The 13,759-nt window shown below is 47.8% G+C and overlaps 2 protein-coding genes across 7 annotated transcripts in view; one reads left to right on the top strand and one right to left on the bottom strand.

Annotated features, from left to right (window-relative positions):
* The first annotated feature begins 367 nt into the window (after window positions 1-367).
* The window catches only part of LOC148145026 (uncharacterized), a 60,817-nt gene continuing 47,425 nt past the window's right edge, over window positions 368-13,759 (top strand). For 3 of the 4 annotated variants that reach the window (XR_015751682.1, XR_015751681.1, XR_015751683.1), the window contains exon 1: window positions 368-1,172. The gene's annotated coding sequence lies outside the window, so the exon portion shown is untranslated. The remainder of the gene's footprint in view (window positions 1,173-13,759) is intronic. The other variant, XM_087975522.1, reaches the window with a different exon arrangement.
* LOC148145025 (uncharacterized) overlaps window positions 5,966-13,759 on the bottom strand; it is a 161,548-nt gene continuing 153,754 nt past the window's right edge. For all 3 annotated transcript variants that reach the window (XM_087975479.1, XM_087975478.1, XM_087975480.1), the window contains exon 2: window positions 5,966-13,197. In XM_087975479.1, the coding sequence (XP_087831605.1) occupies window positions 10,805-12,790 (1,986 nt within the window). In that variant the 5' untranslated portion in view covers window positions 12,791-13,197 and the 3' untranslated portion in view covers window positions 5,966-10,804. The remainder of the gene's footprint in view (window positions 13,198-13,759) is intronic.

Genomic DNA, 13,759 nt, shown 5'->3' with positions numbered 1-13,759 from the left:
CGTACTACGCTCTGTGTGAAAAAATTGCCCCGTAGGTTTCTTTTACATTTTTCCCCTCTGACCCGAAATCTATGCCCTCTAGTTCTGGACTCCCCAACCCAAGGGAAAAAACTTTGTCTATTTATCTTGTCCATGCCCGTCATAATTTTTTAAACCTTTATAAGGTCACCACTCAGCCTCTGACACTCCAGGGAAAACAGCCCCAGCCTGTTCAGCCTCTCCCTCTAACTGTACCTCTTATGCTCGCATCCAAATCATTTATATAAGTGACAAGAAGTAGAGGACCGAGCACCGATCCTTGTGGCACTCCACTGGTCGCAGGCCTCCAGTCTGGAAAAACAACCCTCCTCCACCACCCTCTGTCTTCTACCTTTGAGCCAGTTCTGTATCCAAATGGCTAGTTCCCTCTGTATTCCTTGAGATCTCACCTTGCTAATCAGTCTCCCACGGGGTACCTTGTCAAACGCCTTACTGAAGTCCATATAGATCACATTACTGCTCTGCCTTCCTCAATCCTCTTTGTAACTTCCTCAAAAAACTCAATCAAGTTTGTGAGACATGATTTCCCACACAAAACCATGTTGACTATCCCGAATCAGTCCTTGTCTTTTCAAATACATGTACATCCTCTCCCTCAGGATTCTCTCCAACAATGTGCCCACCACTGACGTCAGCCTCACTGGTCTATAGTTCCCTGGCTTGTCCTTACCACCCTTCTTAAACAGTGGCCCAATGTTAGCCAACCTCTAGTCTTCTGGCATCTCACCTGACATGCACAGTATGCTGTATAGAGATGCTGTTCCTGATGGATTTAAAGTGTCCAACTGCCACAATTTCTACCCCCCCCCCAGTCACTTGACATCACCGCGCAGGCTCCTCGCTATTTTTGATGTTCATGTTACCTAGAACCCTCATGATTATATCAATCTCAATGAGGTCACCCCTCAACCTCCTGTGCTCCAGTGAAGAGATTCACAGCCTCTCCTTATAACTCAAACCCTCCAGACTTGGTAATATCCTGGTGAATCTTTACTGAACTCTCTGTAATAGTATTCTTCCTATTACAGGGCCACCAGAAACGTTCTCAGTACTCTACAAGTGGCTTCACCAACATCCTGTACAACTTCTAAATGATGTCCCAACTCCTTTATTCAATGGTGTGGACAAATAAGGTAAGTGTGCTGAATGCCTTCTGAAGCACCCTTCCAACCATTGATGCAACTTTCAATGAAGTATGTACCTGAACCCCCCCCCCCCCCATATCCCTCTGTACAAGTCCTGCCCTTATTTTAGGAAAATGCAATCCCTCACTTTTATCTGTACCCCTCATACACACACTCTCTCTCAGATGTAGACACACCCTCTTACAGGCTTCTCCTCCATCACACTCCCTTGACAAAGCATGTGCACACATGCTCTCTCGCGCGCGCGCGCGCACACACCCACACATAACGATGGAGTGCATTTGCAGAATTATATTTACAGATATATTCAACTTTGCACAAAAAGCGCACAACATCCAGGTAGTCAATCCATGTAATGTTTTATACATTCCTAGTTTGGAAATAGTACCAGTCTGATTTAAGATTGGGATACTGACATACATTGTCTGGGCTGAGATGTCACCAGTTTAAAAAAACCCTTGTGATTTTGAGGATATGACTGAATAGTAGTACTGCGATGTACCCATTCTAAAAGATGAAAGACTTAACAGCAATCTACATTTGTCAATATATCATATCAGTTGCATGACACTGTGACCTTTTGCTCTTAACTCTGTGTCTTATGATCCTGCTCCACAGTTATCCGATGAAGTGCTTCCAAATAAACCTGTTGGACTATAACCCGGTGTTGTGATTTTTAAACCGTGTCCCACCTAGTCCAACAGCAGCACCTCCACCTCCTTTCTAATGAACAGAGCCCACACTTCCCAGTGCTGCCAGTAAACTGCCGTTGAAACAATGCAGTGCCTGCACTCCCGAAAAATGTAAACTTCTGACGAAACCAGCTACTCAGTCACTGCTCCATCTGATATACAACATTGGAAACTTAATGCAGGAGGCTGCAAGAAATAAGCAGCTTTAAAACAAAAACCGCTTGGAGCTCTAAGCTTTCAATGAGAGTCTGAGTCCGGCAGAATGTTCAGGTAACCTTTATTGTGTCCCAACATTGTTACAGCTTCAGTTGCCCCCAGCAAAAAGGCAGAGAAAGAGGAGATGTTTGTTAGACAGCTCAACAACAGGGGGAGGAGCAAGGGGCAGGGCAAGGCCAACAGCAGGCCCCCGCACTACGCCTGCATTGCCTTGCACAGTTTACAAAAATCCCTTCCCCTTCACAGACTCCAAACAGTGTGGGAGCAGGCCACTCGGCCCAAACACTACACCCTGATCCTCCGAAGGGTAACCCACCCACGCAATTCCCCTACCCCTATTGCTCAACATTTACCCGTGACTAATGCACCTAACCTGCACATCCCTGTGCATGATATCCCAACCCAATCTCGTCCCGCCTGCCAGCACGGGGCCCACATCCCTCCAGTTGCTTTTTAAGTGTTGTAATTGTACCAGTCTCCACCACTTCCTCTGGCAGCTTATTCCATACACGTACCACCCTCTAAATGAAAAGGTTGCCTCTTAGGTCTCTTTCCTATCTTTCCCCTCTCACTGTAAACCTATGCCCTCTATTTCTGGACTCTCCCACCTCAGGGAAAAGACTTTGTCTATCTATCCTATCCATGCCCCTCATGATTTCATAACCTTCTATAAGGTCACCCCTCAGCCTCTGACGCTCCAGGGAAAACAGCCCCAGTCTGTTCTGTCTCTCCCTATAGCTCAAATCTTCCAGTCTTGGCAACATCCTTGTAAATCTTTTCTGAACCCTTAAGTTTCATAACATCTTTCTGATAGGAAGGAAACCAGAATTGCACACAATATTCCAACTGTACAGCAGTAACATGACCTCCCAACTCCTGTACTCAATATTCTGACCAAATAAAGGAAAGCATACAAAACACCATCTTCACTATCCTATCAACCTGCGACTCCACTTTCAAGGAGCTATGAACTTGCACTCCAAGGTCTCTTTGTTCAGCAACACCCCCTAGGACCTTACCATTAAGTGTATAAGTCCTGCTAAGATTTGCTTTCCCAAAATGCAGCACCTCGCATTTATCTAAATTAAACTCCATTTGCCACTTCTCAGTCCATTGGCCCATCTGATCAAGATCCCATTGTAATCTGAAGTAACCTCCTTCGCTGTCCACTACACCTCCAATTTTGGTGTCATCAGCAAACTTACTTACTATTACCACTTATGCTCACATCCAAAAAGTAGTGGGCTCATTATCTATTTTCAAAGTGGAATTGACAATATATTACATGTACTGACTGCCTGCAGATTGTGCAGTCTTTCAGCAAAGTAGAATGTTTAGGGTGCAGGTTTGCTCGCTGAGCTGTAGGTTTGATATCTAGACGTTTCATTACCTGGCTTGGTAATATCATCAGTGGTGACAATGTTTAATCCCAAATGGAGCAATTAAGTGCAAAGTTACTTTCAACCATTTAATAAAACACTGCAAATTTTATTTCATATGAAAATACATTCATTTTATAATTTGGATAAGATCTTTACAAAGGAAATATCACTAAACAAAATAGCTTTCCTGAGTATCAATATTGACAACAGTTATGCAGCTATTATTTGTCAATTGACCAACTAATTGAAATAATTTCAGAATAAATGAGCTGCTTCATTATTATACATTGAGATATTGCATATCTTGGCTCTCACCCAAATATTCTCCAAAGAAGAAAATGCATCTGGATGGGGACATGAATGGTAAAAATTCAGAGGGATATGGGCCAAATGCTGGCAAATGGGTCACTAGATTAATTTAGGATATCTGGTTGGCCTGGACTGAAGGGTTTGTTTCTGTGTGCTCATTACAGATGCCCCTCTTCTGGGATCCCCATACTAGCTGTTATTTTCATGAAATAATCTGACAATTGTTGACTTCCATCAACCTATTCCATCCAGAGAAAATTCCTCTCTCTGCAAAGTGTGGTTCAAGTTGGCAAATTCAATCCTCCTCCGGTCCTCAATCTATAATGCGCAACGTTCTCAATACCTGTTTAACGTTCAGTGGGGAAACTATTTTCGGTCCAACAGTTACACAGAATTCCTCAGAAATGTTTTTGGCAAATGTACTGCTCCCACGAGAGCTCATGGGCCTACAGTTCAAATGCTTTTAACAGCTTTTTTTCTCATTTCCCCGCCTTCCCAGGATGCAGAATTTCTCCCACCAGAAATTGTTTGCCCTGAAAAAAATCCAGCAGGAACATGATTATGGAGCTATCAGTAAAAATGCTTCATATGGGTCAACCAAGGTTAGAAATGGAAGAACATCTCTGTTCAAAGTTACTGTTCATTTGCCCTTTCAAAATTCCTTGAATTTAAGGTGTTCCATTGTAGCATTTAATTATGATCCATTAAAAGCAACATCCAGTCTCATCTGAGTGAGGAACCGACTCAACAAGCGAAATAACTTTTCTGTCTGCTCTTGAGATGTGACATCCTCACCCTCTCTCTGTTGATGCAACAGGATTACCAGAGCTGGAAGTACCACTCTCGGAATACAATTGCTGATTGACAGTTTACTTCTGTTGCTTAACGTAAGGATTTAAAAGCTGCTAGCCTGATCTCGCACAAAGCACAAAAACAAACTGTGCCTGTGCAGAGGAGAAATTTCACTTGGAATAGATCACAAAATAAGAACTGTTAGCAGTCCCACAACTCATGTGTTTCCCACGGACAAAGTTAAAAATCACACAACACCAGGTTATAATCCAACAGGTTGGTTTGGAAGCACTAGCTTTCGGAGCGCCACTCCTTCATCAGGTAGTTTTGGAGAATGAGATCATGATCACAATTTATATCCAAAGGAGTCTAGCGTCATGGAAATGTGACACATCAAACAATTTTAGATTAAATCCTTCATCTTTTAGAATAGGTTTCTGCTCTTTGGTTTGTTAATCCCAGAACTTGTTTTTTGTTACCTTCTCAAGAATGTCATTCAAATGCAGAGCTTTTCTAACAATAAGTGTGAATTCTGTCTGCGCCTGAATGTTGAATCAGACTCACATTTTTCTACATTTAAATTACATTTTTGAGAAGGTAATTTACAGATTAGGGTGTAGAGGTTCGGGTGGATCGGCTGTGCTAAAGTACCCATAGTGACCAGGGATGTGAAACTTGGGGTGGATTGACCATGGGAAATACTGAATAAGGGGGTGGGATGCTGTTCAGAGGGCCAGTGTGGAATAGAAGGGCTGAATGGCCTGTTTCCGCATTGTTGGGATTCTATGACTCCCACCACAAAGGAGCATTTTATTGGCATCTATCCTGTCAAGCCCCTTTCAGAATTCTACTGGTTTCAATAAGATCACTTCTGGTTCAGAGAGGAAGACAGCATAGAAATAGATTCTTTGGTCCAATTCATCCATGGCGACCAGGGTTCCCAAACTAAACTAGCCTCACTCTAAACCTTTCTCTTCATGTCCCCATCCAAATGTCGTTTAGACTTTGTAAACGTACCTGCATTGACCACATCCTCAGCAAGTTCATTCCACGTGTCAACCATCCTCTGTCAAAACGTTGCCCCTCAGGTTCCTTTTAAATCTCTCTCCTGTCACTTTAAAGCAATATGCCCCCTAGTCTTGAGCTCCCCAACGCTAAGGAAGAGCCCTTTGCTATTCACCTTACCTCCACTCCTCGTGATTTTATCAATCTCCATGATATCACCCCCCAACCTCCTGTGCTCCAGTGAAAAAAGTCCCAGCCTGTCATTATAACTCAAACTCTCCAGTCCTGGCAACATCCTGGTAAATCTTTACCGAACCCTCTCTAATAGTATTCTTCCTATTACAGGGACACGAGAACCATACTCGGTACTCTGAAAGTGGCCTCACCAACATCCTGTACAACCTCAACATGATGTCCCAACTCCTATACTCAATGGGGTGAACAATGAAGGCAAGTGTGCTAAACGCCTTCTTAACCACCCTGTCTCGCAGCGAAGCAACTTTGAAAGAACTGTGTACCTGAACCCCACCATGTCTCTCTCTCACAGCATGACACAGGGCCCTACCATTAACTGTACAAGTCCTGACTGTCCTTGCTTTAGCAAAACACAAGCCCTTGCTTTTATTCATACCTCACTCATACACACGTGCTCTCAGACACGCGCACATACACCCCCAACACACTCTTATGTGCACTCATGCATAAACTCACATATCACTTTTTGAGCAAATTTGTATTGGCAGAATTATATTTGCAGATACATTCAATTTTGCTCAACAAGTACACAGTCTGCAGGCAGTCAATCCATGTAATATTTTATAAATTCATACTTTGGAAATAGAACCAGTCTGATTCAAAATTGGGACATTGACAGACTCGAACCTCACACCTTTATCTGGGCTGTCTGGGCTGAGTTGTGACTTTTTTCAAAAAAAACTGAAGTCATCTTGAGAATGTGAATCAAAAGATGTTATGGGATTTACATATTAATGAACTGAAACCTGCAACGCATTCTAAAAGGTGAAAGACTTAACAACAATCTTGGTTTGTTCAATATATCCTATCAGTTGCATGACACTGGGATCTTTTGCTATAAAATCTGTGTCTTATGATCCTGTCTCCACAGCTACCCGATGAAGCAGCAGTGCTCCAAAAGCTCTCACTTCCAAATAAACCTGTTGGACTATAACCTGGTGTTGTGTGATTTTTAACTTCGTCCAGGCGAGTCCACCACCCGCTCCTCCACATAATTTCTAGTGAGCACAACCCACACCTCCCAATGCTGCCAGTAAACTTTACAACGCCGATGAAATGACACACTATGCACTCCTGAAAAATTCACTTTCTAACGAAACTGGCTGCTCATTCTGATCCATCTGATACGCGACATTGGAAGCTTAGTGCAGAAAGCTGAAAGAAATGAGCAGCTTTAAAACAAAAACCTTGGCGCTCAAAGCTTTCAATGAGAGTCTGAGCGGGGGGTAAATTCAGGTAACTTTTATTGAGATCCAACTTTGTTACAGCTTCAAACCCCCTCAGCAAAAAGGCAGAGGAAAAGTAGCTGCTTTTTAAACAGTTCAAGGTCAAAGCGCACACGCTACCCCACCACCCCCCAACCCACCTCACTTCTTTACTATTGGTCACCACCAAGTTGTCCCTTTGTAATTGGGGAGAAAGTGAGGTCTGCAGATGCTGGAGATCAGAGATGGAAATGTGTTGCTGGAAAAGCGCAGCAGGTCAGGCAGCATCGAGGGAACAGGAGAATCGACGTTTCGGGCATTAGCCCTTCCTAGATGCTGCCTCACCTGCTGTGCTTTTCCAGCAACACATTTCCACCTTTGTAATTGCCCTTCCCGCACAGGGGGCAGCTGAAGAGCCTCTCTCCTGTGTGGATCCGCTGGAGGGTCAGCAGGCTGGAGGCCTGGGTAAATCTCTTCCCGCACCCGGGGCAGCTGCAGGGCGTCTCCCCAGTGTGGATCCGCTGGTGGGTTAGCAGGGTGGAAGAAGTGCTGAAGCCCTTCCCGCAGGCGGGACAGGGGAACGGGCTCTCCCTGGTGTGGCTGCGCCGATGAGTCTCCAGGACAGATGGGACACAGAAGCTTTTCCTGCAGTCGCCACACTTCCATCGTTTCTCCACGGGGCTGGATTCCTCGGGTTTCTCCATGGCCGAAGCTTTAGTTACACACAAATGCGTGTGGAGCCCCTCCCCACCGTGAATTCCTCTTCCCAGGCTCAACACTCAGTGCACTTCAAAAGTAGGGTCTCTCATCCAGTCCCACGGATGCTGAAAACGTACTCAAACAGGAACCAAAACTTTGCTCCTTCTCACAGAATCATAGTTGAAAATTGTTGTGGTCCCGATGGATTGAGTGACTGTCAGACATTGATGTCAAAGTGAGGACTGCAGACGCTGGAGAGTCAGTGTCAAAAAGTGTGCCGCTGGAAAAGCACAACCGATCAGGCAGCATCAGAGGAGCAGGAGAGTCAATGTTTTGGGCTTAAGCCCTTCATCTGTTGATTTTGAAGCTTCAGTCTTCAGATCTTCCAATACACTTAAAAACAGGTTACAAAAGTCATCACTATCAGTGCAGGGTAGAAATTCAGAACAAGCAATTCTACTTTCTGTGGAATATTCTTTTCTTTCGTTGTTCCACAAAATTGAAAGCACTTCCACACCCTCTTCCCCCTCTGTTCTCACTCTGCTCTATCTCATTCTCCTGAAGGTGCTGATTCAGGATCTTACAGGGGCAGAAAAGCAAAAACGTCAAGACTGACATCTCTCTGAATTTTGGATACCTCCACCTGTAAGTTAATATCTTTCACAACACTGGGATCCTGCCGAGAGTGAGCAGGTCTGATTTTGGGAAGCAAAAAAAAACGTGTCAATTCAGGGTGAACCTGCAATGCAGTTTCTTGAGGAAGAACCAGACAAAATGATTATCGACCCCGGGAAGGTGGGAGTAAAATGAGACGTCAAGGCATTAACACCGACACACTTCAGTCAAACTCTTCTGCTCCCAGTCAGGGCAAAACATGCTCTGAAAGTCCAGCCTTCACAACCACACTTCTGATTCCACTGAAGACAATTAGAGTCTCACAGCACAGAAACAGACCTTTTGGCCCAACCTACCCAGATATCCTAAATTAATCTAGTCACGTTTGCCATCACTTGGCCCCTATGGGGGCTGGGTGCTGGCAGCTGGGACTAAATTGTGTTGGCTATCTTGTCAGCAAGGACGAGTTGGACCGAAGGGTCTGTTTCTGTGCTGTACATCTCTATGACTCTAGTTGCATTTGCCATCACTTGGCCCTGACCCATCTGAACCCTTCATATTCAGATGCCCTTCCAGGAGCCTTTTAACTTGTCATCGTATCAGCACCCACCACTTCCTCTGGCAGCTTGAGCCATCGCTCAAGCGACTCCATGTTGAAAGCGTCTGATCTGGTGCATCAGATGACACCAGGATAATCTCAGATCATTCCAGATCGCATCGATACTCAGTCAGTGGCTTTCCCGATCAGGATGTTGTACGTGATCAAACAAGTCCATGGGTAGGCGATCCCCCACCTCTTAGTTCAAGTATCTCTACGAGAACTTCCTTGCTGGTGGGTCCCTTGGAGACGTTTTTATAAATTACTTAGATGCAGGCATAGGTGGATGGATTAGCAGAATTGGACTGAGAGGTGGCAAATGGAGTTCAATGCAGCTAAATGTGAGGTGATTCACTTTGGGAAGAATAACAGGAAGGCCATGTGCATAGATCCCTGAAAGTTGCCACTCAGGTGGATAGTGCTGTTAAGAAGGCATACAGTGTGTTAGGTTTCATTGGGTAGAGGGATTGAGTTCCGGAACCGCAATATCATGCTGCAACTATACAAAACGCTGGAGCAGCCACACTTGGAATATTGTGTATAGTTCTGGTCCCCATATTTCAGGAAGGATGTGGGAAGCATTGGAAAAGGTGCAGAGGGGATTTACCAGGTTGTTGCCTGGTCTGGAGGGAGGGTCTTATGAGGAAAGGCTGATAGACTTGGGTCTGTTCTCATTGGAAAGAAGGCAGCTTAGGGGGGATTTGATAGAGATATATAAGATGATCAGAGGATTAGATAGGGAAGACAGTGAAAGACTTTTTCCGAGGATGGTGACATCAGCTTCCCAAAGTGAATCACCTCACATTTAGCTGCATTGAACTCCATTTGCCACCTCTCAGCCCAATTCTGCAGTTTATCCAAGTCCCTCTGCAACCTGTACAAATTGAGGGGTGATAGATTTAAGACAGATGTCAGAGGCAAGTTCTTTATGCAGAGAGTGGGAAGGGCGTGGAATGCCCTACCTGCGAAGGTCGTCAACTCAGCCACATTAGGGAGATTTAAACAATCCTTAGATAAGTGCATGGATGATTTTGGGATAATGTCAGGGAATGAGCCGAGAATACTTCACAGATCAGCGCAACATCGAGGGCCGAAGGGCCTGTTCTGCGCTGTATTGTTCTATGTTGTTTGTTCTATGTTCTAAATTTAGTGCAGGAGGCTGAAAGAAATGAGCAGCTTTAAAACAAAAACCTCTTGGAGCTCAAAGCTTTCAATGAGAGTCTGAGCCTGGTGGTAAGTTCAGGTAACCTTTGTTGCAACCCAACTTTGTTACAGCTTCAGATCCCCCCAGCAAAAAAAGGCAGGGAAAAAGTATCTGCTTTTTGAACAGCTCAAGGTCAAAGTACACACACCACACCTCCCCCTGCCACCACACTTTCCCTCCTCACCACGCTGTCTTTACTATTGGCCAGCACCAAGTTGTCCCTTTGTAATCGGATCCTTGGTACAGCCATAACCCGGGAGGAAGTATTGCCTCACTCAGCAATTTCAACCCATACCCTGTCTCCAAGTAAGTTTCTCCCCGCTCATTTGCCAGGAAGGGGCAGTGTAGAGTCAACCACACTGCTGTGGGTCTGGAGTCACGTGTAGGCCAGACCGGGTAAAGGATGCAGCTGGAACGACTGAGTGAATCCTTTCCCACAACGGCGGTTCCCTTCCCTAACAAGGGAGGGAGGGAATCAGATGGGGGCTTTCTCCCCCGCACCATCCCCTCCCTGAAACGGTCTCATCGTTAGATTCTGAACTCCACATTTCTGACCGAATACCAATTCTGCCATCTGTCGTGGTGGGATTCGAACCCGGGAGTCCCCGGAACCGGGTTGATAGTCCAGTCGATAATGGCACTCGGCCGTCATTCCTTCAATCCCCCTGCGATGGCACGTGAACTCGTTGGTGCTTCCGCAGGTGGGAGACCTGGGTAAAGGCCTTCCCGCACTTGGGGCAGCTGAAGGGCCTCTTCCCCCGTGTGGATCCGCTGGTGGGTCTGGAGGTTGGAGGGGCAGTTGAAGCCCTTCCCGCACTCGGGGCAGCTGAAGGGCTTCTCCCCCGTGTGGACCCGCTGATGGGTCTGGAGGTTGGAGGAATTGCTGAAGGTCTTCCCGCACTCGGGGCAGCTGAAGGGCCTCTCCCCCGTGTGGATCCGCTGGTGGGTCTGGAGGTTGGAGGAGGTGGTGAAGCCCTTCCCGCACTGAGAGCAGGTGAAGGGCTTCTCCCCCGTGTGGATCCACTGGTGGCTCTGCAGCTTGAAGGAGGTGGTGAAGCCCTTCCCACACTGAGAGCAGGTGAACGGCCTCTCCCCGGTGTGGACACGCTGGTGGGTCAGCAGGGAGGAAGATGTGCTGAAGCCCTTCCCGCACTGAGAGCAGGTGAAGGGCCTCTCCCCCGTGTGGATCCACTGGTGGCTCTGCAGCTGGAAGGAGGTGCTGAAGCCCTTCCCACACTGAGAGCAGGTGAACGGCCTCTCTCCGGTGTGGACACGCTGGTGGGTCAGCAGGGAGGAAGATGTGCTGAAGGCCTTCCCGCACTCAGGGCAGCTGAAGGGCCTTTCCCCGGTGTGGACCCGCTGGTGGGTCTGCAGGTTGGAGGAGCAGTTGAAGCCCTTCCCACACTGAGAGCAGGTGAATGGCCTCTCCCCGGTGTGGACCCGCTGGTGGGTCAGCAGGGAGGAAGGAGTGCTGAAGCCCTTCCCGCACTGAGAGCAGGTGAAGGGCCTCTCCCCGGTGTGGATCCACTGGTGGCTCTGCAGCTTGCAGGAGGTGGTGAAGCCCTTCCCACACTGAGAGCAGGTGAATGGCCTCTCCCCGGTGTGGACACGCTGGTGGGTCAGCAGGGAGGAAGGTGTGCTGAAGCCCTTCCCGCACTGAGAGCAGGTGAAGGGCCTCTCCCCGGTGTGGATCCACTGGTGGCTCTGCAGCTTGAAGGAGGTGGTGAAGCCCTTCCCACACTGAGAGCAGGTGAAGGGCCTTTCCCCTGTATGGACCCGCTGGTGGGTCTGGAGGTTGGAGGAGGTGGTGAAGCCCTTCCCACACTGAGAGCAGGTGAAGGGCTTCTCCCCCGTGTGGATCCACTGGTGGTTCCGCAGGTTGGAGGAGCAGGTGAAGCCCTTCCCGCACTGAGAGCAGGTGAACGGCCTCTCCCTGGTGTGGACACGCTGGTGGGTCAGCAGGGAGGAAGATGTGCTGAAGGCCTTCCCGCACTCAGGGCAGCTGAAGGGCCTCTCCCCCGTGTGGACCCACTGGTGCTTCCGCAGATTGAAGGAGCAGGTGAAGCCCTTCCCGCACTGAGAGCAGGTGAAGGGCCTCTCCCCCGTGTGGACCCGCTGGTGGGTCTGCAGCTTGAAGGAGGTGGTGAAGCCCTTCCCACACTGAGAGCAGGTGAACGGCCTCTCCCCGGTGTGGATCCGCTCGTGGGTCCGCAGGGAGGAAGATGCGCTGAAGCCCTTCCCGCACTGAGAGCAGGTGAACGGCCTCTCCCCCGTGTGGATCCGCTCGTGGGTCCGCAGGGAGGAAGATGCGCTGAAGACCTTCCTGCACTCGAGGCAGCTGAAGGGCCTCTCCCCCGTGTGGACCCGCTGGTGCCTCTGCAGGTGGGAGGAGCAGGTGAAGCCCTTGCCACACTGAGAGCAGGTGAACGGCCTCTCCCCCGTGTGGACCAGTTGGTGGGTCAGCAGGTGGGAGGATGTGCTGAAGGCCTTCCCGCAGTCGGTGCAGGGGAATGGCCTCTCCCCGGTGTGACTGCGCCGATGGGTCTCCAGGGCAAACGGGACATGGAAGCCTTTCCCACAGTCGCCACACTTCCATGGTTTCTCCACGGGGTGAGATTCCTCAGGTTTCTCCATGGCCACAGCTTCAGCTGCACACAAACACGTGCAGAGCCCCTCCCTGCCGTGAAATCCCTTTTCCAGGCCGTATAACTGTTTCAGGCTCCACCCACAGTGCGCTGCAACAGTGGGGTCTCTCGTCCAGTCCCACTGATGCTGAAAACGTCCTCAAACAGGAACCAAGAAGCATTGATCCCTCTCACAGAAATCACAGTCAAAAACCGTTGTGGTCCTGATGGATTGAGTGACTGTCAGACATTGACATCAAAGTGAGGACTGCAGACGCTGGACAGTCAGTCGAAAAATGTGGCGCTGAAAAAGTACACCAGGTCAGGCAGCATCCGACTAGCAGGAGAGTCAATGTTTCAGGCATAAGCCCTTCATCTGTTGATTTTGAAACTTCAGTCTTCAGATTTTCAAATACTCTGCAAAAAGAGATTACAAAAGTCATCACTATCAGTGCAGGGTAGAAATTCAGAACAAACAATTCTACTTTCTGTGGAATATTCTTTTGTTATTCCACAAAATTGAAAGTACCATCCCCCTCTCTCTCCCCCTCTGTTCTCACTCCGCTCTAACTAATTCTCCTGAAGGTGCTGATTCAGGATCTTACAGGGGCAGAAAAAGCAAAAACATCAAGACTGACATCTCTCTGAATTTTGGATACCTCCACCTGAAAGTTAATATCTTTCACAACGCTGGGATCCTGCTGAGAGTGAGCAGGTCTGATTTTGGGAAGCAAAAAAAAAGTGTCCATTCAGGGTGAACCTGAAATGCAGCTTCTTGAGGAAGGACCAGACACAAAATGGTTAATGACCCCGAGAAGGTGGGAGTAAAATGAGACATCGAGGCATTAACACCAACACACTTCAGTCAAACTCTTCTGCTCCCAGTCAGGGCAAAACATGGTCTGAAAGTCCAGCTTTCACAACCATACTTCTACTTCCACTGAAGACAATGAGAGTCACACAGCACGGAAACAGACCC

Source organism: Chiloscyllium plagiosum, unplaced genomic scaffold, assembly GCF_037043375.1.
Source record: "Chiloscyllium plagiosum isolate Xiang-an unplaced genomic scaffold, Cpla_swu_hap1 HiC_scaffold_27, whole genome shotgun sequence".
Taxonomy (NCBI): domain Eukaryota; kingdom Metazoa; phylum Chordata; class Chondrichthyes; order Orectolobiformes; family Hemiscylliidae; genus Chiloscyllium; species Chiloscyllium plagiosum.
Note: the sequence above shows the minus strand (reverse complement) of the source record. Positions and strands in the feature narration are given on the sequence as shown.